Source organism: Ranitomeya imitator, chromosome 4 (assembly GCF_032444005.1).
Source record: "Ranitomeya imitator isolate aRanImi1 chromosome 4, aRanImi1.pri, whole genome shotgun sequence".
NCBI lineage: Eukaryota > Metazoa > Chordata > Amphibia > Anura > Dendrobatidae > Ranitomeya > Ranitomeya imitator.
In genome coordinates, this window is record NC_091285.1 from 639963978 (window position 1) to 639987911 (window position 23934).

Consider the following 23934-nt stretch of genomic DNA (forward strand, 5'->3'; position numbering starts at 1 on the left):
CGAACCTTCTCTGGTATTAACATCAGCACACTGGGCCCCGCCGGAAGCTCCATGGCCAAAAAGCTGCATGCAGCCTTACATCACCAAGCACAATGCCAAACGTCGGATGGAGTAGTGTAAAGCCACCAACGCTGGACTGTGGAGCAGAGGAAACTTCTTGTGATGGATCACACTTCTCTATGTGGCACCTGATGGACGAGTTTGGGTTTGGTGCATATCAGGAGAACGTTACCCGCCTGACTGTATTGTGCCGGCTGTACAGTTTGGTGGAGGATAATGATACGGAGGCTCGGCCTCTTATTTCCAGCTTGCCAAGGCATCTTGGACAATTGTAGCTTCCTACTATGTGGGAACGGTTTGGGGAAGGCCCTTTTCTGTTCCCCATGATTGTGCCCACTGACGAGGTCAATAAGACATGGTTGGGGGAGTTTGGCTTCTCCCCAACCTCAGTGTCTGACCTCACAAATGTTCTTCTGGGTGAATGGACAAAAATTCCCACAGACACCTCCAAAATCTGATCGAAAACCTTCCCAGAAGAGAGGAAGTTGTTACGTCTTCAAAGAGGGAGCCAGCTCCATATTCATGTCTATGGATTTATGGGATATGGTAAAAGCCCCTGAAGGTGTCATATAGGGGGCACATATTTGTATTCATATAGTGTGCTAATAGACTTTAGATCCCCAATAATAACTCTACCCAACTGTCTACAACCGTCCCCATCGAATCTATATAGGAAGTCATAGAATAATAGACTGTTAGGGTTGGAAGGGACCTCCAGGGTCATCGTGTCCCACCCCTGTCCAACCCCTGCTCAATGCAGTCCACCATACTTTAGGGTGCTGTTGGAGAAATAAGTGCCCCTCCTCCTGGACTGGTCTGTGCGCAGGTTGATCCCCAGCTGGTCCTTGGTTAGCCGCGGGTTGTCCAATCGGATCTTTTTCCCCTTTTCGTTATGGCAGAATAGAAAGTTCACAAGTTTGTGATGGACTTTGTGTTTCAGTTCCTGACTATCGCCAAGATTTCAGTTTTCAGCCGGTGAATGGAAAACTTGATTCCCCCCCAGGCGGTGAACCCCACCCCTATTTATCCCTGTCTCAGGAGCCGTTACGGAGGTTTCAGCAATTTATTGTTATCATTCACTGACAGTTAGTCCCTGGACTCCTCTGTGGCATGACCTCCATGTAATGATGCAGCAGAGGCCGCCTTCATCTGGCTTACTGAAAACAGTCCTTGCCCTCGGCTGCGTCAAGCTTTTTTTTTGCTTTTTCCAAAACTCCCAGACTGAGCTCGTGCTTTGCTTACTACTCGGGAAAAGTTGGTTTCCTGCCCAGATAACATAAATATTTCTTATATCCTGGAACAAGACAGGCTGAAAACATTTCCCCAAAAAAGTGAAACCTCCCGGAATGGCTGCTTCCCGATTTACACGGAGGAGGTGGTGAGAGCGAGGCAGGAGCTATGAGCATATCGTGTGGGCACGTACCTCCACTTTATCCTGCAAGATGTTCCACCATCATATATGTACACATTAACACTAATATAGAAATACACATATAATAAATGTATAATCTATATATTATGCAGAATAGGACCGGATTTTAGCATGGGCAAAACTGCATCCAAGACCAATTATGCATGACATATAACCTGTGGCCGATTCCTCCTTCCCTTACCCACTAAGGGCACTGTCACACTGTCCTCATGCCAGATGAGCTGGGAAAGCTCCTTGTGCATGTCAGATGTATCCATAGGCACTTATACGCTCACCAGAGGCCGCCCAAAGACTGTCCTTTTAGCCCCCATTGAGTCACTGTGTCTGATCTCCAGTAAAAAGAAGGTTTCAGATTGATTTAAAGGGGTTGTCCAGGACTGTTATTTTGATTTGCTGTCCCGGAGATTGGTCATTAATGTCAGATCGGTGGGTGCACAACACCCAGCAACTTCAGAGATCAGCTATTCTTGGTGCAGGCGACTGGATGTGATCAATTATGGAGCGAACCAGCACGACTCCATAAACTGTGTAGGGGCCGCAGCAGGGTACTGCAGATCAACCAAAAATAGAGAAGTTGTATATCGGCTCACCAATTGTTGAAAAATGCCTTGATTAAAGGTGCCTTGCGCGGAGGCTCCAAACCAACTTCTGGTTGCAAATATAGCAGCAAAATGGAAAAATCCAGCATCCGCAGGAAACAAGGTAAGTATATTAAAACATTATTTTATTAGCAACATAGTTAAAAATAGGGAAAAATTAAAAATCAAAACATACAAAGAGCATAAAAGAACACAGGTCTACGCGTTTCGAGCATAATCGCTCTAAGGACTAAGAGCGGTTATGCTCGAAACGTGTAAACCCACATCCTTTTTATTCACTTTCTATATTTTAATTTCTCCTTTTTTAGCTGTTGCTAATGAAATAATTATTAAAATAACCTAGTTAAAAAAAGGAAATATTTAAAATATACAAAAAGCATAAAAAGACACAGGTCTACTTGTTTTGAGCATAACCACTCAGTCCTCAGGGCTAAGAGCAGTTATGCTCAAAACGCGTAGACCCAAGTCACTAAGGGTGGTTATGCTCGAAACGCGTAGACCCAAGTCACTAAGGGTGGTTATGCTCGAAACGCGTAGACCCAAGTCACTAAGGGTGGTTATGCTCGAAACGCATAGACCCAAGTCACTAAGAGTGGTTATGCTCGGAACACGTAGACCCAAGTTACTAAGAGTGGTTATGCTCGAAACACGTAGCCCCAAGTCACTAAGGGTGGTTATGCTCGAAACGCGTAGCCCCAAGTTACTAAGAGTGGTTATGCTCGAAACGCGTAGCCCCAAGTCACTAAGAATGGTTATGCTCGAAACACATAGCCCCAAGTCACTAAGGGTGGTTATGCTCGAAATGCGTAGACCAAAGTCACTAAGAGGGGTTATGCTATGTTTTTTTATACTTTTTTGTATATTTTGATTATTAATTTTTCCCTTTTTTTAACTACGTTGCTAATAAAGTAATGTATACATATACTTACCTTATTTCCTGCGGATGCTGGATCTTTTTCATTTTGTTGCTATAACTGCAGGTCATCGCCTTTTTATTTGGATAGCGGGTGGATGTTCAGTACCCGGCCGTGGCCACTCCGCACATGACTGAGCTGTGAAGTTCCACTTCACACCTGATCTTATCCGGCACCAGGAACAGCTGATCGGGGCTTCTGCTTTTCGTACCTTCATGACCTATATCCTGTGATGGAAACCATACCCTGACTTCCTTCTGGGAGCTGCAGTGTAAAGCATGGGGGAGAGGCAGAGCCACATTCCGGTTTTCGAGCTCAGGCGGTCGTGACGCAATAGAGCAGCCCAGTAGTCACAATTTGACAGCCATATGCCTCACAATGTATCCGCAGGCCAAGACTTGCGGCACTGTACACTCAATGCCGTGGAGTCGGGGCTGTCATGGTTGTTGACCGAGCGTCTCTCATCCCGTAGAGATTACTCAGAACATTGGGATCGTCTTCACAGTTGTAGAAATGCTTTTGTTTGGTTAATCCGCATTATTAGGAGCCGGGGATCTGACATTCCTCCAGCAGCTCTTTTGGCAGGACAGGGTGGGCCCGCCTGTTCTCCGTGCAGGAGCGGGGTCAGGCCTTACTCATATGGACAATGGCTTTTTTATCCACCCAACCTTGTCTTTTAGCACTAGCTGGAAGAAAAAAAAGAAATATTACTCGGCCCTATAATGGCTTTTTGCTATTACCATATTTGAGCCCAGCTAGATAAGGAAGGAATTTACTGCTCGGTGACTGTGTGACCGCCAGAGAAGGATCCTTCACCTGAGTTCAGAGGTTTTCTGCTGAGAAGTTAGATAAGTGACTTGGTTTGCATCTGCACTACACGAACAAGAAAAATAATCCGTTACAATTTGTTTTTAGTTTGCGTGATTATTTGGCTTCAAGGTGACTGTTACGAAGTCCTAACTAGCTGGATGATCGCTCTTGCCGGAGTTTACATTCTTTTCCTATAGAAAATCTCCGAAAATACAGTGCCTTGAAAAAGTATTCACGCCCACTTTTCCACATTTTTTTTATGTTACACCCACACACTAAAATATATTTTATTGGGATTTTATTTGATATAACATCGCAAAGTCGAAGGTATTTGTGAAGTGTAAAAGAAATGATACAAGGTTTTCTCATTTTTAAAAAAAAAATATAAATCTGAAAATTGTGCCATTCATTTATATTTAGCCCCGCTGTAGTCTGATGCCCCTAAATATAATCCTGATTGATCAATTGTATCCAGAAGTCACATCATTAGTAAATTGAGTCCACCTATGTGTAATTTATTCTCTGTATAACTACAGATGTTCTGTGAAGGCCTCAGTGGTTTGTTTGAGAACATTAGGGGTCAAACAGCATCATGAAATCCAAGGAGCACACCAGACAGGTCAGGGATAAAGTTGTGGAAAAGAGTAAAGCAGGGTTAGGGTATAAAAAAAAAACAACACACCCAAGTTCTGAACATCTCACGGAGAATTGTTCAATCCTTCATCACAAAATGGGAGTAGAATGGAGCAACTGCAAACCTACCAGGACATGGCCGTCCACCTAAACTGATATCTCAAGCAAGGAGAGCGCTAATTAGAGAAACAGCCAAGAGGCTCATGGTCACCCTGCAGAATTCCACAGCTCAGGTGGGACATTCTATGTTTTTATTCCACATTCATAGACTTGAATGGGAGACTCTCATCTGAGTTAATTATGACTAGAGCAGTGCATGCTGTGACTTTATTTTTTCTTATTTCTAATGGACACTTGGACCAAGAGAGGATTCGACCATCTGAACAGCGCTATTGAATTACATGAGTCGGTGCGCTCTGTGTGATAAAATTCAGACCGCACACGTCCAACTTATACATTTGAGTCCTTGATAAAAGCATTTTTATTATTTGATAAGAATATAATTGCCTGCTCCTTTTGTGAAATACGGTGAATTCTCTAACACCAGAGGAAGTCGAGGTTATCTATAGCATGACCTCATCGAGATACTTGGACAGCGTGACTACGTGTGACTAGTTACGAACGCAATTTCTGTAGGACAGCAGAAGTATTGAGAAATTTATATTGGGTGTCTAATGAGTCATGCGGAGAAATCTATATGAGAGCTAGTGTCTAAGATAAAGAAGGTTAGGCCATACACAGCTCTGGCAAAAATTAAGAGACCACTGCAAAATGTTTAGTTTGTCTGATTTTCTCTTTATAGGTATATTTTTGAGTAAAATGTAAATTGTTCTTTTAGTCTATAAACTTCTGACAACGTGTCTCGGAATTTCCAAGCAATAAATTTTGTATTTTTTATCTGACAAAAATGGTCAAAATAAAAAAAAAACAAAAAACAAACCCCAGTGCTTTCAGACCTCAAATAATGCAAAGAAAACAAGTTCATACTCATTTAGAAACAACAATACTAATGTTTTAACTCAGGAAGAGTTCAGAAATCAATATTTTGTGGAATAACCATGATTTTTAATCACGGCATTCATGCGTCTTGGCATGCTTTCCACCAGTCTTTCACACTGCTTCTGGCGCAAAAATGTAAGCAGTTCTTCTTTGTTTGATGGCTTGTGACTATCCATCATCCTCTTGATTACTTTCTATAGGTTTTCAGTGGGGTTCAGGTCTGGAGATTGGGCTGCCCATGACAGGGTTTTGATGTGGTGGTCTCTTAATTTTTGCCAGAGCTGTACATATACTTAATCTATAGAGTAAAATTCCTGTAGGCACTTGTGAAATCCAGCAGATACCAGGCAAAAAGACTTCTTAAAGGAAATTTGTTACCGAGTTTATGCTTCCCAACTTGAGGGCAGCCAAAAAAATAGAGGCCTAGACTGTGTTTCTAGCATTATATAACTTACTGGGCTTCTCGCTGTAGTTTTGATAACATTTCTCTGCTGCAGCCCTGCTCGTCTTCTCAGTGATGACCTCTCTCTAACTCCCGCTTTTGCCAATGATTGACCTCTGTGGACAGACCAAAGCTGCCAATCATTGGTGGGCAATGGGTTCAATCGACAGCTTGTGTATGGCGGCACGGCTTATTGATGGACAGGGCAGATGTTGATCGCACATGTCCGATTTTGTCTTCGGATTGCATTGGTCTCCTGGAGATAAGCCACCGACTTTGAACAATATCTACTGTATTTGGGGGACTCGACCGAGATGGCTTTCGGTTGAACGATCGGCCAAAGCATCGTTCAGTCGACAGCCATCTAATGTGTATGGCCAGCCTAAGACTAGAAATACCCTTTAAGGAAGGCATATAGCGTATTGGGAGTCAGTGCTTGCAAGTTGGTTTTCATTTGTTCAGGTAGAGGGGGTATCTCACAAGTGTCACCTGTTGGGAGCTAACAACCCCAAAAGTCAATGTCCGACCCATTAACAAACCTGGAATATTTTGCATGGTTTAAAGGCTCAGCCATTGACTTACAGGGTTCTGTAGCGACTAGTGATGAGCGAGTGTACTCGTTACTCGGGTTTTCCAGAGCATGCTCGGGTGATCTTCGAGTATTTATGACTGCTCGGAGATTTAGTTTTTGCTGACTCAGCTGTATGATTTACAGCTACTAGACAGCCTGAGTACATGTGGGGGTTGCCTGGTTGCTAGGGAATCCCCACATGTAATCAAGCTGTCTAGCAGTCGCAAATCATCCAGCTGCGGCAAGGAAAACTAAATCTCCGAGCACTATCAAATACTCGGAGGTCACCCGAGCAACGAGTATACACGCTCATCACTAGTAGCTACCTTTTGATCTAATTTGCATACATTTTCTTACATGGAGTTTTGTCGTTAAGATGCCATACTCATCTGTTTTCTTTAAATACCCACCCCCGGACTGGCCTCCTTCCAGCCATGACTGTGCTATATCTCTGTTATGTCACATGATCGTTGCCACTGATCGGCTGCAGCCTTCACAACTCAGAACTGCTTTACGTCTCATAGAAAAACGAGTTGTGGAAGGAGAAAATGTTTTATTGATAGACTTACACTTGTCCTAGAACCGGCTCATGACCTGAAACTTCCATTATCATAGCCTCAGGATGTTCTCCTGTGCTGCACCTGTACTTGATTGATCTATCTTATAGGGCATCTGTCAGTAAGACATGATTATCGGTGGTGATTTTTGACATCCTATTCTCTAAGTTCCCATGGGTTTCTACTTTTAGGTCACAAATGGCAAGCATTGCTCAGAAGCCTATTGAACCCATGAAAGACCACAGTAAGGATATGATGTAGCAGGATGAAAGTTGCCCCTTAAAGAATTCCTAAAATCGACTCATCATTAGTCATCCGCATTGTCAAAGCCTAAAGTTGCTCTGTTACCCCCATTAATAGGAATGCTAACGTCCATGACGAGTGAAATCAGAATGTGCCTTCATCTATATTTAGAGGCGTCTATAAGTAGGACAGCTCTGCGGTGCAGGTACGTCTTGACACTGGTGGTGTCCCTGTTTTTTTTCCTCTCCCTGGCTTTCTTTAGCAGACTTGTCTGCAGTTCTCCAAACGAAGAGAAAATAACTTATTTAAACATTTCCATGACTGCAGAGCGTCTGAAAGGATTATTTGTATGTGTAGCGCCGAGTGTTCGGAGTCACAAGAGCGAGTGTTTTGAGTTCTGTGCTAATCCGAGCCAGCAGGTTGTGTAAGATTATAAGGAGGGCCAACGATGTGTGCTTAGCAATATGGCCTAAGTGGATGCCTGGGGAGAGAGTTCAAATCTAGGTGACTACTTTACCTTTTAAATAATATAATATGAGGTTGAATAAAAAATGATCTGTGCTGTGGCTGTAGAATTTATTTCAAAGGGGTTCTCCAAAAATGTAATAAAATGGACCCATCACATAATTCAAACAGCAGATCGTTCTAATCGTGTCAGAATGGGCTGCAGTCTGAAGAAGCGCAGCTCCTGAGACCTGTGTCTCAACTGACAGAGAAGCTGTATCGGAAGCACATGAGCTGAGGAGAAGGGCTGTGACAGGAGAAGAAATAAATCTACTCTGCTGACTGCATACAAAGGACTTTATTTCTTCAGTACTCTCGAAATGTAAAAGTAAACGAGCACTCACCATCCGTGCAAAAAGTGTCCTTCCTTTATTGAGGCTTCATATTAAAACAGCAGGACATAGCAGGGAGAACCTGTGGTTCCAAGACGACGGCCGTTTCGCTCTCCTGAGCTTCTACGGGTCTAAGAAGAAGCTCAGGAGAGCGAAACGGCCGTCGTCTTGGAACCACAGGTTCTCCCTGCTATGTCCTGCTGTTTTAATATGAAGCCTCAATAAAGGAAGGACACTTTTTGCACGGATGGTGAGTGCTCGTTTTCTTTTACATTTCGTCATTACAGAACTTTTACCTGTTTTCTACGAGCACCGCATTCCGTAGTGGCTTATTATAACGCCGACTGGTCTGAGGGTTTTATAATTGGTGGTTTGGAGCTAATAGTGCGCCTGCTTTTTTTCTTTTTTTCTTTGGATCCTTCTTCAGTACTCTACTCAGTCGGTCGAGGAGAAAATGTATTTATTCTGATGTCACAACCTTTCTCAACGCAGGTCTGGGAGCTGTGTTTATTCAGACCGCAGTCCATCCCGAAACGTAACTAGAACAAGCTACCGTTTTAATTATGCAATGTGGACAATGTTATAACATTCTTGGTAAACCCCTTTTAATCATCTTTTAGAAAAGACACATACATAATTTTTCCACATGATCTCCTTGCTTTTCAATTTGATTTGTCCACGTGTCAGCAACCTTTCATATTCCATCAAATACCACTTTTACCTCCAAAGCAGGTAGAATTGTGCTTTATGATGATGATGATGTTCATTATGATGAGCTATTGATCTGCAAAGGGCCCATATATTGTTCTTACACAGGGGCCCTTTTCTGACTTTGCCCGCCCTTTTGTATTTATGTATTAAAACCGCTTCACCCAAAACCAGTACTGAATTTGAGATGTGAAAGTTTTAATGGCGGAGGAGAAGTGTGTTGTGGATTGTAATTGCCTGCTGGTTCTCAGTGTAGACGGCCATTTGGACTTCCAACATCTTAGGTACCGTAATGGGCATGTATTAGTGTTGAGCGACCGTGCTCAGATAAGGTGTTTCTTTTTAAGTTGGCTGGTGTTGTCTTACCGATAAGCCAATCCATAAGACAAGGCATTCCATGTGAAGGACTTTTTAAAGCCTGTCCATTCTACAGATTAAAATGTTCAAAGTCCAAACTGAAAATAATAATAAAAAAAATAACATTCAAACAGTGGGAATGTACAAACTTCGGTCATAATTATTTTTGATTTTCCGCTTCTGTTATCTTCTCCTATTCTTTGAAATTGCTATATCAGCGTCAGCAGTCCAGGATACCCAACGGTTATCACATCCTAGATGTTTCCTCCTAAAAACGTCTGTGTTGTGTAACATTGATGCCTTCATTGTAAGAGCGGTGCACCGAGATCATCATCACCGCAGCAGTCAGCAGACTGACACGTCCCTGAATCATCCATGCAAGAGGGGGAGTGACATGTTATTTCGGGTCCTTCCCCTTTGTAAAGAGTGACCGCAGATATTATTGGTCACAATACCTGGATGGTACTTATACACAAGACAGGAGTGGAAGAAAGCTTTCAAAAATAGAAATGATAATAGTTTATTTTTGCCTATTCTGAACGAACAAAAGGGAGATCTAAATCCTATCAATATTTGGTGTGTATATTACACACTCTAATTCCTCTTTTTATTAATGTTGGGTGTATACATTCCCATCTGGGCCATAAGCTTTCTTTTTTTGTAGGCTAGTTCTAATAATGATCTCACATGAGGGTAGGTATTGTTCAATTCCTCCCTTTATGTGATTTATAGTCATTAATTTCGCCTGCTATTAGGTTTCACATGGGGAAGTGCTAAAAATATGTACCCCACAAAGGCAAATAGCCAGCGAAATTAATTACTATAAATCGCATAAAGGGAGGAATTGAACAATACCTACCTTCATGTGAGATCACTATTAGATCTATACACTAATAGGGAAATACTTCCCAAAATCTACCACTGTAGTAATATCCCCCAGAAGTTTTTAATCACACTGCTTGAGGAGGTATTAGGCTACGTTCACATTTGCGTTGTGCTGTGCTGCGTCGGCAACGCACAACGCATGCAAAACGCAGCTTTTTGTGACGCATGCATTCATTTTTGCATGATTTTTGGCGCAGAAAAAACTGCATCATGCAGCGTTTTCTGTTGCGCCAAAATGACGCATGCGTCACAAAACGCAAGACAACGCATGTCCATGTGCCCCCCATGTTAAATATAGGGACGCATGCGTCGCCGCGGCTGCGCCCGACGCAGCCCCGCACAACGCTAATGTGAACTTAGCCTTCCATACCAGCAATACATCAAATCAGGACATAAATAACTATCATGGACTCTGTATTTTTAATGAGCACGTTTTTTTCATTATTATAATTAATCATTAAAAGTTATATTTTATTGTCTAAAGATCTTTAGTTAGGGTCTATTTGCAACTTGGTAATTACTAGTTATGAGCGAGTGTACTCGTTGCTCTGGTTTTCCCGAACACGCTTGGGTGACCTCCGAGTATTTGTTATCGTTCGGAGATTAAGTTTTCAACGCCTCAGCTGAATAATTGCTATTAACCAGGCTGAGTACATGTGGGGGTTGCCTGGTTGCTAGGGAATCCCCACATATAATCAAGCTGTCTAGTAGCTGTAAATCATTCAGCTGCGGTGATGAGAACCAAATCTCCGTACACTAACAAATACACGGAGGTCACCCGAGCGTGCTCGGGAAAACCCGAGCAACGAGTATGCTCGCTCATCACTAGTAATTACTTCAAGTGTTCATCTCGAAAGACGAGGTATTTCTACCACTATTTTAAGAGCAAAATTAAAATATGTGGGGCGCACAGGTACCCCATTGCAGTACCTTTCAGTTAGCTGTAGAAATCTTGTTTAAAGACTCGGAAAACATTCTTAGTCTAGATAAACTCAACTAGTGTGAGAACAAATTTACTGTAGTCATGGCACTGGCACTTCTTGGTTCTTTGGTACTATTCTTCTGCTTTCAGACAGTATTCAAGTGAAATGAAAAATTACACAGCTTCCGTGTCAATATTCACCAACCAAGACCCTTTATCTGCCCATATCCCAACCAATTGTGGTAGATCTACAATAGCTTGGGTTTAGAAGGGTAGGACTGTCACAAGCCATGACAGAACTGATAGATATAAATGCCTAAGACTCCTGACCTCTGACAAAATAGGGGAGGGCATTTTGAGCCTTTGGCATTTCGGGACGGCTGTAGAAGTACTGTAGATAAAAAGTCAAACTCATCTGTACTAATAATTTTTTTGTTATAAGCACCTATCAGCAGCTCCCTCAACTCTGTCCTAAACTTCTTTGTGGAGTCAGATGTGAACAATTTGTAGAACTTTATTCCTTAGAAATGAGTTGCACAAGACCACACAGCCTATCTGTAGATGAAGAGGCACTGTATCACTGTATCAACAAAACTTGAGGACTCAGGTGTTTATTTTCCCATCTACAGTGCCTTGCAAAAGTGTTTCCCTTCATACCTTGACACTTTTGAGTTTTGCTACCTCATAACCTGGAATTTTTTTTTTTTTTAGGGTTTGCATCAGTTCAGCTTAACAACATGCCTACAAATTTGAACATTTTTTAAAACAAACAAGAAATAGGACAAAATTACTGAAAACCTCAGTGTGCATAACTGTTCACCCCTCTAGTCAGTACCTTGTAGAGCCTACTTTGGTTTCAATTACAGCTGCACATTGCTTTGGATAAGTCTCCGAGCTTTCCACAAATTGCCACTGTGATTTTTGCCCATTCCTCAAAACAAAACTTTTCCAACTCCTTCAAGTTACATGGTTTCCTCTGGTGAACAGCAATTTTCACGTCTAACCACAGATTCTCCATTGCATTAAGATCTGGGCTTTGACTTGGCCACTACAAAACAATTACACGTTTCCCCTCAAGTGTTGCTTTAGCAGTATGCTTTGGGTCATTCTCTTGTTGGAAAGTAAATCTACATCCCAGTCTTAAATCACTTACAGACTGCAGGTTTTGCTTAAGAATATCCCTGTTTTTTGCAGCATCCATCTTCCCCCTCAATTCGGACCATTTTCCTTGCTGCTGAAAAACATCCCCACAGCCTGATGCTGCCACCAACATGTTTCACTGTGAGGATGGTGTTCTTTGGGTGATGATCTGTATTGGCTTGCCACCAGACATAGGGTTTACCCTGGTGGCCAAAAAGTTCAATTTGTGTCTCATCTGACCACAAAATCTTCCTCCATACTTTTGTGGAGTCTCCCACTCATCTTTTGGCAAACTCAAAAGTAGCCTTACAATCTTTGTGTGCAAGTAAAGGCTTTTTTTTCTGCCCACTCTTCCATAAATGCCACTTCTGTGGAGTGTACGGCGTATTGTTGTTGTATGGACAGATATTCCAGTCTCTGATTGGGAACTCTGCAGCTCCTTCAGGGTTATCTTTGTTCTCGGTGCTGCCTCTCTGATTAGTGCTCGTTTTGCCCAGGTTGAGGTTTTGGTGGGCAGCCCTTTCTTGGCAGGTTTTTTGTGCTTCCTTCAATTTGATAATGAATTTGATGGTGCTCTAGGGGATCATCAGAGATTGGGATTTTTTTTATAACCCAACCCTGACTTGCACTCCTCAACAACTTTGTCCCTGACTTGTACTGAGAACTCTCCTTGGTCTTCATGGTGTTGTTTGATTAATGGCGCCTCTTGCTTAATGGTGTTGGCCTTTCAGAAAAGGTGTGCATATACTGACCGGCCATGTGACACTTACGGTACATTGCAAAAGGGGTGAACACATATGCACATACCAATTTTAAGTTATTTGAACCCATAAATGTAATTTATGCCTATATTTTTCTCACTTCACCAATTTAGACTATTTATTGCTGATGCATCACACACAAATCGGATTACACAAGTATTTTAACACAGGTTGTGTTGCAACAAAATAGGGAAAAAAGCCAAGGGAGGGGGTTAATACTTTAGCAAGTATGGATTGATGTCCTCAAACAATGGTGGTCTTGAGTAAGGAATATTCCTTTGTTTCCACTGAAAAATGTAATTTCTTCAGGAACAATATAACTATTGTAATATCATAGTAAATAAGTATTTCCTTATATATTTTCTGTCTCTGCTTATCAATAGCTGGATCTCTTGCATCCTTTTCAATGAACGGATAATCTGCGGATAAGTGCTCGTAAGTGTTAGTGCTGGAGAACACCCAACAAAGGAGAGAGAATACTTTAGTTCTTGCTTTTCTGCCCTTTGTATTTACTCCCCCCAATTAAACACACTAGTTTCTGTTTGCTTGTTCGTTGGCATTGCTGTAAATTGGAAGTTTTTTTTTTTTTAATACTTACTGCCTGGATTAATTTCTGTTAGCGGCAGCGCCCTTGATCCACCACATTCCTCTTTCCTTCATTTGTTGTGTCCTCTTTCCATTTGTTGTGAGAACAGTGGCTGGAGCAGCAGCCACAATCCGTTTGTGTTACATTCCTGTTAATTTTGAAACCAATAGTATTCCTTCACTTCTGTGGCTTCACAGATGGAGCCACATGATGAAATATAGTAAAATATACAATTTTTAGTAGAAATCACAAAAAATATACAATACATAATATGAAAACGGCAGGAGTAGTATGCCATACCTCAAGGATGTGAGGTTTGTACCACCGCACCTCGACGCGCGTTTCATCACCTCTGCAGTTTTGGAAGCATATCATAAGCCCCGCCCATTGGTGCCCATGTCACATGACCGATGGTTGCCGATTGGTTGGCATGTCAACCCGGGGTCTGCAGGATACCCCTGTAGTTGTCATTGCCAGATTCTTATGAGTGCCACCCTGCGCTCATAGCAGATGAGCATTGTAACTACACTTAGAAAGGCTTCAGCACTGCTATGTGTGTCACAAACAATTGGATGATCACAGTTTCTAGTCTCCCATAGAGACTAGTGAAGCCAGTGAAAAGTAAAAAAAAAATATAAAAGTTCAAATCACCCCAATATAAAAATAAAAAATATATTTAAAAAATACACATTTTCTATCACTGCGTTCAGAAACGCCCGGTCTATCAAAATATAAAAATAATTAATTTGATCGGTAAACAGCGTAATGAGAAAAAAAAAATCAAAAGTCCAGAATTACAATAAGGCATACAATAACGGGTGATCAAAACATCAAATCTACTCCCAAATGGTATAATTTAAAACATCAGCTCGGCGCCCAACAAATAAGCCCTCACCCAACCCCTGATCCGAAAAATGGAGACGCTGTGGGTCTCGAAAAATGGCTCCCTTTTTTTAAAAAAATTTTTGTTGTTGCAAACTTTAGATTTTTTTTCACCACTTAAGTAAAATACAACAAGTTTTAGCATCTAGTGAACATGGTAAAAAAATAAATAAAAAAGTTATGGCTCTGGGAAGAAGGAGGCACGTAAAGGAATAACCCCAAGGTTGTGAAGGGGTTAAGCACCAGTGCCATATCTTCTTGTCTAATACAAGAAAATCTCTCCCAAGTTCTTCAATGTACAATGTTTTGTGCTCACAAAACAAAAAAAAATAAGCCGGAGTACAAGTAGGTATACGTGTATTGCATAAGACCGCGTTCACACTGTGGCCATTTCACAGACAAAACCAAGGAAAAAACAAATTGAGCATGCACCCTGCAGTTTGTAAAAAGTAATAGTACATGTAAATAACATAGGGCACTTAGTTGAAAAAAAAAAAAGCATAAAAGCCATCCCACCACGACAAGGCGTACTCAGTCGGGGTGGTCCTAACCTGTCTTTAGTATTAAACCTTACCTTGTGTCAGATGACCTCAATGTGAATAACTGCAGGGCAGGGACCCCAAAAATTTACTTGAGACAGGCAAGGACTATCCTGATTGGGTTCACCTTGTCGCGGTTGGACGGCTTTTATGCTCTTTTGATCAAAATAGCGTTAAAGAAGTACCCAATGTTACTTATATGTACTATTAGTGGAAATGTGCTGTTATGCAGTGCTTGTATACCAATGTATGCCTGGCTCATTTTTTTTGTATTTTCTTGTACTGTACAAGAGCATGGCCCCCTTTTGAGCTAGTCCTTTATCTATATAGCTTCCCATGGACAGGTGCATGACCAGTAGGCTCCTGTCCTTCTCTGCCCTTTTTCACGTTGAGGTTGGTTGACACAAGGTAAGGGTTTAATACAGGAGACAGGTTAGGACTGTCCCGATGGGTCACCTTGTCGTGGTGGGATGGCTTTTATGGTTTTTCGATCAAGCTAGCATTAACTAAGTACCGTACCCTTGTTATTTACATGTACTATTACTTTTTATTACTATAGGGTATATGCTCAGTTTGTTTTTCCTTAGGTTAATATTTGTGCTCTCTTTATCAGGTCTGGATCCATCATCTTTTCTTTCTTCTTATGAAATAATAATACCCCAGAAACTGACCCGTCTAAGAAGAGATGCTTCTGGTTCCTTACAAGAGGTAACTACCTATTGCCGGTCTTAAAATAATATTTTCCAGTAATATATAATGCTAATCAACTAAACCGAAGGCAAGCTAGAGATTTCTGATTGTAGGGGTCTCTTTCTGGGTAGTATAGTGTATTGTGTGTATGTACTGTATATGGATGTGTATATATAGTTAGTACAATCATGATAATTACCGTACACGTTTAGTAATTCGTCAACTCCATTGTTGTATTTTGCAGGGTCTGTCTTACGTCATCCAGGCTGAAGGCAAAGACCACATATTACATCTTGAACACAACAGGTATTCTCATATTATGATATCATATGAAACATGAGATCTGTTGTATCATATATAACATAGGGGGCAGTATTATAGTAGTTATAACCTTGTACATAGGGGGCAGTATTATAGTAGTTAGAACCTTGTACATAGTGGGCAGTATTATAGTAGTTATATACTTGTACATAGGGGGCAGTATTATAGTAGTTATATTCTTGTAAATAGAGGGCAGTAATATAGTAGTTATATACTTGTACGTATGGGCAGTATTCTAGTAGTTATATTCTTGTATATAGGGGCAGTATTATAGTAGTTATATTCTTGTACATAGGTGCAGTATTATAGTAGTTATAGTCTTGTACATAGGAGGCAGTATTATAGTAGATATATTCTTGTACATAGGGGCAGTATTATAGTAGTTATATTCTTGTTCATAGGGGCAGTATTATAGTAGTTATATTCTTGCACATAGAGGCAGTATTATAATAGTTATAGTCTTGTACATAGGGGCAGTATTATAGTAGTTATAGTCTTGTACATAGGAGCAGTATTATAGTAGTTATATTCTTGTACATAGGAGCAGTATTATAGTAGTTATAGTCTTGTACATAGCGGCAGTATTATAGTAGTTTTATTCTTGTTCATAGGGGCAGTATTATAGTAGTTATAGTCTTGTACATAGAGGCAGTATTATAGTAGTTATATTCTTGTTCATAGGGGCAGTATTATAGTAGTTATAGTCTTGTACATAGAGGCAGTATTATAGTAGTTATATTCTTGTTCATAGGGGTGGTATTATAGTAGTTAGGGGCAGTATTATAGTAGTTATAGTCTTGTACATAGAGGCAGTATTATAGTAGTTATATTCTTGTACATAGGGCCAGTATTATAGTAGTTATAGTCTTGTACATAGGGGCAGTATTATAGTAGTTATATTCTTGTACATAGAGGCAGTATTATAGTAGTTATAGTCTTGTACATAGAGGCAGTATTATAGTAGTTATATTCTTGTTCATAGGGGCGGTATTACAGTAGTTATTTTCTTATAAATGGAGGCAGTTTTTCCTCTGTTGTACTGTACATTGTGTGTTTATCTAGGTAGACACTTGGATCCTCCATCACTGTTTCCTGTCTAGTTCATGTTACAATATATCTGTCATCTTACTGACTTTTGTGCTAAAGAAAGAACACTCGCATTATGCTGACAGACATCGTCCCATCCGTTTTCTTTTTTTCTGTACACTCATATCATCCATTCCTAATCAGCACAAACAATAGATCAGATAACACATAGGCAAATATAGAGTTTTACATAAATGTATTCCCAAGAGTTGTTTCCCTGTACCGTAGACACACCCGGCCACCCGGAGAGCAGCACGCCAGTTCTAAGTTCACCATAACTTGTAGTGCTGCTCCACCATTTCATGTATTAAAAGTCAGAGCAGCTGTGACATAATTTTTGGAATAAGGGGGCCACTCTGTTTAGGAGGGAAGCTACTAAAACTCTCCACTAAGGCAGATGTCGGGGATAAAAAAGGATGAGCGGGTTTGATTTCAACTCCTTGCCTTTTATTTCTACCAATCACTTTCCGAATAAAACAAATGACTCTTTAGATCATCTGAGGAATACATTATATTAAATTTGGCATTTATTAAATCTCTGACAACCGCTTTAGTCTTAAAGTCACTGTGATAATCACTTGTGAGCCCCACCACCACCAAACAACTGATTTTGCAAGGTATTAAGTGCCCCTCGCAGGGGAAATTTTGTCCTTGTGGTCTCTGTGGCTATAAGCCATGGAGAAGCTTTCTTCCTTGGTCTTCTGCATCACGTGGTTGTTCCCTTCTGTAAAAAGGGAGTCAGAATGGAGTTATCTGACCTCTGTCTGATCTATTTCTATGAAAGATTATCCTTGAGTCATTGGGGTCATTGTTGGTTGTTTGATGAGTCACCAACTTGCACAGGAAACATCATCATCATGGAGTTTGTACATTCTTCCTATGTCCTGAGGCCTGACAAATTTGGAGACAAGTCATCAGACTTTTTGCAGTGTGACAGGGCACATTATCCTTCTTTGGACCACATTTGATAAGGACTAACCAGGGTATACCAGGAACAACCCACAATACCTGCTTTCTAGGACATTCTCTGACCCTGCCGTGTAGCCATCATCAATTACCCTTGCCGTAGACCTTACCTTTACCCGTTATTACTGCCTCTAACATATCTACTTCAAGCACTGTTTTCACATGTAGCCTAATATCCCCCACCTTGACAGGTACCATTATTGGGGATCATCAATGTTGTTCACTTCACCTGCCAGTGGGTTTATGGCTAATCATTTATTATATGGATCTATGTAACAATGGATGACATTCTCTTTGTAGACCTCGATGACATTGTTTTCGCGTCTTATTCAGAGAGACACAGCTAAGATGCCAATGTGACTTGTCTGCTGTGTTTCTTGGAACTTCTCGGAACATCTCTAAAATGTTTCACAAGAAAACAATGATGTAATGGTTGGCGGCCAGTCAGACGTTTAAAGTGTATTAGAAAAACTAAATGTGGACTCCGATTGTCATTTACGACAAGACATCTTATTCTGTTTGGTGGAAATAATTTCATAAATTACTTAAAATGTATTATTATGACGTTCAGGTTCTGTCTTTGTAACGTGGAGCTCTGAATCTTTCATTTGTTGGATTTGAAGAATTGGATAACGCAAAACGAGGTCATTTGAGGTCATGGACAGGTGGTCTTCTCATAAGAACACCATATACAGTAGAGCAAAATCAGCAGAACCCAATGATTTTGGTGTAGCTACGTGATTATCCTATGCGTATGAGGACCTCCTGACTTTTCCCTGATAGATGATGTTGGAGGAAAGAAGGATTGGACATATCATATTTCAAAGCCTCATATTTTCATTCTCATGGAAGATAAGCCACCACGGAGGACTCAGGAGTTCTTCCAACAGCTATTGGTAGTGTTTTACGTTAGACATGGAAAGGCCATAATGCCATGCAATCAGGGGTTTAGGTAGACTTTTGCGTCCGGTCTACTCTCTTGTTGGCTTTACAAGTTTAGAGTATGTTTACCCGGATTAAAATGGACCTTCAGAAACCCAGAGGTCCTTGGTGTTTTGGCATCTATCCTAGTATGACTATAATCCTCAATGCGATGGATAAGAGTTGTTGAGGCGGTTCTGTTACAATTTTATCAGGGCACATTGGGAATATCATTTGGATATCTATCGTAGCACTAAGTGGATAATGGCCCACTACTGGCCAAGTTTAAAGGCCTTTAGAGGATGGACTTGGTCATAGAATTGTTTAATTAGTGTAGCCAAGACTATGGAGTCATATTTTTTTTTAACTCCCTGCAGTATTTCCAGTACTTACACTTTGTAATATCCATTATTTAGAAGAATATATTGTTATTCTTAAGTTCTAGCCCCAAATTCCACTCTGTGACAGAAGTTCTTTATATGAAGACTGTAGCTCCAAAGTGTGCCGCCACATCCTGCTAATTAATAATAGTGAATAGTAGTGTCGGCCCTTGGCATTTGTGCTATCATATGTAGCTGCTACACCCCGTCCTATTCATGTCTTACAACACATACTATCGGATTGGTTCGGTGGTGAAGAATTTTCCATGAATGAGGTGGATGGGCTATGGCTTCTCACTGTCGTCAGAGTATCAGTTGGACTTCAGATTGAGTTGCGTGGAAAGTTCTCACACAGGATGCCTCTTTTATAAGTGTATATGTATATGGACGTTTTTTTTTTTTTTCCTGGAGTTCACTACAAAAAAAGGGCCAGAAATATCCCTTGAAAGACTCTTCTAGTTCATTTCTATTGTAAGATCACTTTATTGGTCAGAAGTTCTGTGTTTTTGGATGTTTTTTTTTTCCACGCTTCAGGTTTTAAAAAATGCTCAGTGAGAAAATAAGAGCGCATGTCATTTCTGTGAAGCGGCTCCCAACGAAATCCGCCGCAAACTAAGCTCTGTCCAATTAGAAAACATCAGTAAAAAAAACAATTTCAAAACTCTTAAACCCTACAGGAAACCAAAAAACTCCTTCAAAATCTCCCGTAAGGTTATGTCCACACATTTTTTTTTTAGGACATTTTGGAGCAGTCAGTCTAAAGTCAGTCTAAAAAATGTGGAAGTTCTGCTCCAAAAACTCCGCAAAAGACTCTGTGTGCTCATATCCTAAGAAGGAGCATTTCCTGAAGTGGTTTCCATTTGAAAACTTTTCATTTTGGAACGCCTCAAAGAAAAATTCTGTGTTCACGTACCCTAAAGGCCACTATACACACTAGATAGCTGTCGACCGACTGATGCATCACAATTGGGCGTTTATAAGTGACGCGAGATATGGGTTTCTGACCGCGTCATGCCTTGACACCTAGGGTGGGTTTTCGTTAGTAACTGCTGTATATTAGAACTGTCGACATCACAAATGTTTTTTTTATTCAGATAAGCTATTGTGATATTAAGATGAGGGGTAACGATCCTTTTACACTGCACGACTATTGTGATCGAACGGGAGAATCGTGCTGTGTAAACCGGCTGCCAATCGCCCAACACAAGCAAAATGCCCATTTGTCGGGTGAAATGATCCTTTGATCACCTGGAGTGGAGCTGGGAAAAGACATCTGTAGGTGGTGCTGGACTAGTCACGTCTATTCCTAAGGTTCCCAACCGGAGTTTCAAAGCAATAAATTAGAATGTAGCGCAGGGGTGGTCCTACCATATACACCATGAGATCTAACAATGTAAATCATGAAACCTAAATAAGGTTCTCACACTAGGGTTCTCCGATGTTGGTATCCAGGCTTGTGTTATTAGCTGCTTGTGACAGGACCTCTGGATCTGCTTGATCTATAGATATAGCGCCATTCTTGAGTACTGCAGCTCTGCTCCAGTTCACTTCAATAGTAGCTGATCTGCAGTACCTAAGAACGGCCACTACTCGGTGTATGGAGTAGTGGTGTCCGAGCTCCATACACTTTGTACTTCTACGTGTATGGTAGCAGGTGATCGGTGAGGATGTCAGGTTTCAGACCCCATCAATCTCATCCTAAGGCTAGGCCATCATTTTCTAAGTCCCAGACAACCCCCAGAAGATTGTGGTGGTAAATGTTCCACTATATGTCAGTACTTTCTCCACCACTGTAGAATCCCACCATTATACAGTATATAGAGAACGCTCCTTCTCTCCAGGCGTCCATTCAGATGCTCAATATCCCAGATGTGTGATTGCACCAGCTGATCTTCTACATATGTTTTGGATGAGTGCACCCTCGGGACCTTCTTGGAAGAATCTTCTCTTGTATTTTTATGGTGTTTCTTGTCCTTCTCCGCACATCTGTGTCGTGACTTCTGTAGATGATGTTCCTGGAAATAATCTAATTAAAATTGCACTATTGTTTACTTTCTACCTGGCCAGGAAGCTGGTGACTGATCATCAATCATCTTATTGATGGCATCCCACCAATATGGGGGCGTTCTTTATCAGGATGACCACCACAATAAGAGTAGAATATGGAGAATTTTTATAGGAAGCACCACATTATTATTATTATTTCTATAGCACCATTAATTCCATGGTGCTGTACATGAGAAAGGGGTTACATACAGGGTTATAGATATTGTTTACAGTAAACAAATTTACAATGACAGACTGGTACAGAGGGGAGAGGACCCTGTCCTTGCGGACTTACATTATCTAAGGTGGAGACAATCCCATGGGGTCTCCATTCTGCTCCATCTTGGACAATTATCCCACAGCAATAAGATATGACAAAGAGAGGTCCAGTAGATACGGTCTCACTACTGGGATCAACATTTATCTCGGGAACAGGTCCTTGTTGGTCATGTTCAAGAGGAGAAAGGTGTTCACGCATGCGTGGCTCTCTCCTTTTTTTTTTTTTATATGGGAGCTCTGTGCAATGGCCGCATGGTCCGGCCCACCCTTCCTCCCACACTTCCACCAGCTTTTCTACCACCTACTGTAGGGTACAGCTGGCTTGACTTGAAGGGGTTGCCCATTGAGAACAAGATCACTCATCCGTATGATTGATCAGTGGGGATCTGACCTCTGCGACCCTCACCGATTGGCAGATCAGGAACTTTCTATCCCCTTGCTCAACAGATCGGCAGATCAGGAACTTTCTATCCCCATGCTCAACCGATCGGCAGATCACGAACTTTCTATCCCCATGCTCAACCGATCAGCAGATCAGGAACATTATTATTATTATTTATTGTTATAGCTCCATTTATTCCATGGCGCTTTACATGTGAGGAGGGGTATACATAATAAAAACAGGTACAATAATCTTAAACAATACAAGTCATAACTGGTACAGGAGGAGAGAGGACCCTGCCCGCGAAGGCTCACAATCTACAACGGATGGGTGAGAATACACTAGGCGAGGGTAGAGCTGGTCATGCAGCGGTTTGGTCGATCGGTGGTTACTGCAGGTTGTAGGCTTGCCGGAAGAGGTAGGTCTTCAGGTTCTTTTTGAAGGTTTCGATGGTAGGTGAGAGTCTGATGTGTTGGGGTAGAGGGTTCCAGAGTAGGGGTGATACGCAAGAGAAATCTTGTATACGATTGTGGGAAGAGAAGATAAGAGGGGAGTAGAGAAGGAGATCTTGTGAGGATTGGAGGTTGCGTGTAGGTAAGTACCAGGAGACGAGGTCACAGATGTATGGAGGAGACAGGTTGTGGATGGCTTTGTACGTCATGGTTAGGGTTTTGTACTGGAGTCTCTGGGCAATGGGGATCCAGTGAAGGGATTGACAGAGGGGAGAAGCTGGGGAATAGCGGGGGAACAGGTGGATTAGTCGGGCAGCTGAGTTTAGAATAGATTGGAGGGATGCGAGAGTGTTCGAGGGGAGGCCACAGAGCAGGAGGTTGCAGTAGTCAAGGCGAGAGATGATGAGGGCATGGACTAGGGTTTTTGCAGATTCTTGGTTGAGGAATGAACGTTCTATACCCATGCTCAACTGCCTCTCCATTTATTCCCTATGGGGGTTGTCAAGTTCCACCCACGGCTTTTTTCCAGCAACCCCAGTAGGGAACGAATGGTGCGGCATTTGGTTGTCCATCCTACCGCTTCAGTTTGTAACTAGAGAAAGTTTCCCATCAGGGATATAAATCCCCTGTGTGCCGGGATCTGCACCAATTGGCAAATAATCAACAATCCAGTGATGAGTGATAACTTGTTTTCACCGGACAAACCCTTTAAGCCAGCACCGTCTCTTCTGAAACCTTGCACATGAATGATACCGTTCTATAAACCAACCGTCATACAGACGTCTTAGTATGCTGATGATACGTTCCTCCTGCAGAAATACATGTTTTCCTACAACCATCGGCTTCCTCTATCTATGCAGTAATTTATAACCTAGGGTCATTTTATCACATGAGTCTCAAAGTCCACGGGCGTCAGAAAGTACCGGAGACGTTGCAGCAAGGTTACCTGTAATTGCAGGGCGTTTTTTTTACGTTCTTGGAATATCCACTTGTGCTGGAATTGCAGCAGATTTTCCATCCAGATTGTTGGGTGAAAAAATCGGCAGGGTTTTACAGCATCGGCAAAGTAGATGAAAAATGGAAATTTTTACTGGTGTTTTCTGTGACCTGTTGTACGGATTTATTTATTTATTTTTTTTCTGCTGATACAATTAGGTTTTATTACTGAACTTCTCCATTAAGTTCAAGAGGAAGTCAGATTGTTGAATTTCTGCAAATTGAGTTGTGGATTATCTGCCAGCAAAAGCCTCAAATCCTAGCATAAAACAAAAAAGTTGACCTCCTCTGCTAATTTCACCAATTTTCGGGCTGTTTCCATGCCAGTCTCTAACCATCGCAATCGTGATCTGTGACCATTGCAGCCAATCAGAGGCCATATGTCAGTCCAAGAGTCTGGGATGTACCAAGCTTGGTATGGACACAGTCTTAGGGCTCATTCGCTTGTCCGATTTTTCCACATATGAGAAAGTCGGACCGATGAGTTTGATCCGTTTTTCTCCTACTTGGGGGGGGGGGGAAACATTTTTTTTGTGCTT

The 23934-nt window shown here is 41.5% G+C and overlaps 1 protein-coding gene across 2 annotated transcripts in view; it reads left to right on the forward strand.

Moving 5' to 3' along the window:
* The window catches only part of ADAM9 (ADAM metallopeptidase domain 9), a 100202-nt gene that overhangs the window by 8518 nt on the left and 67750 nt on the right, over positions 1-23934 (forward strand). For both annotated transcript variants that reach the window (XM_069766869.1, XM_069766870.1), the window contains exons 2-3: positions 15490-15584; positions 15811-15872. In XM_069766869.1, coding sequence (XP_069622970.1) covers positions 15490-15584; positions 15811-15872 — 157 coding nt within the window. The remainder of the gene's footprint in view (positions 1-15489; positions 15585-15810; positions 15873-23934) is intronic.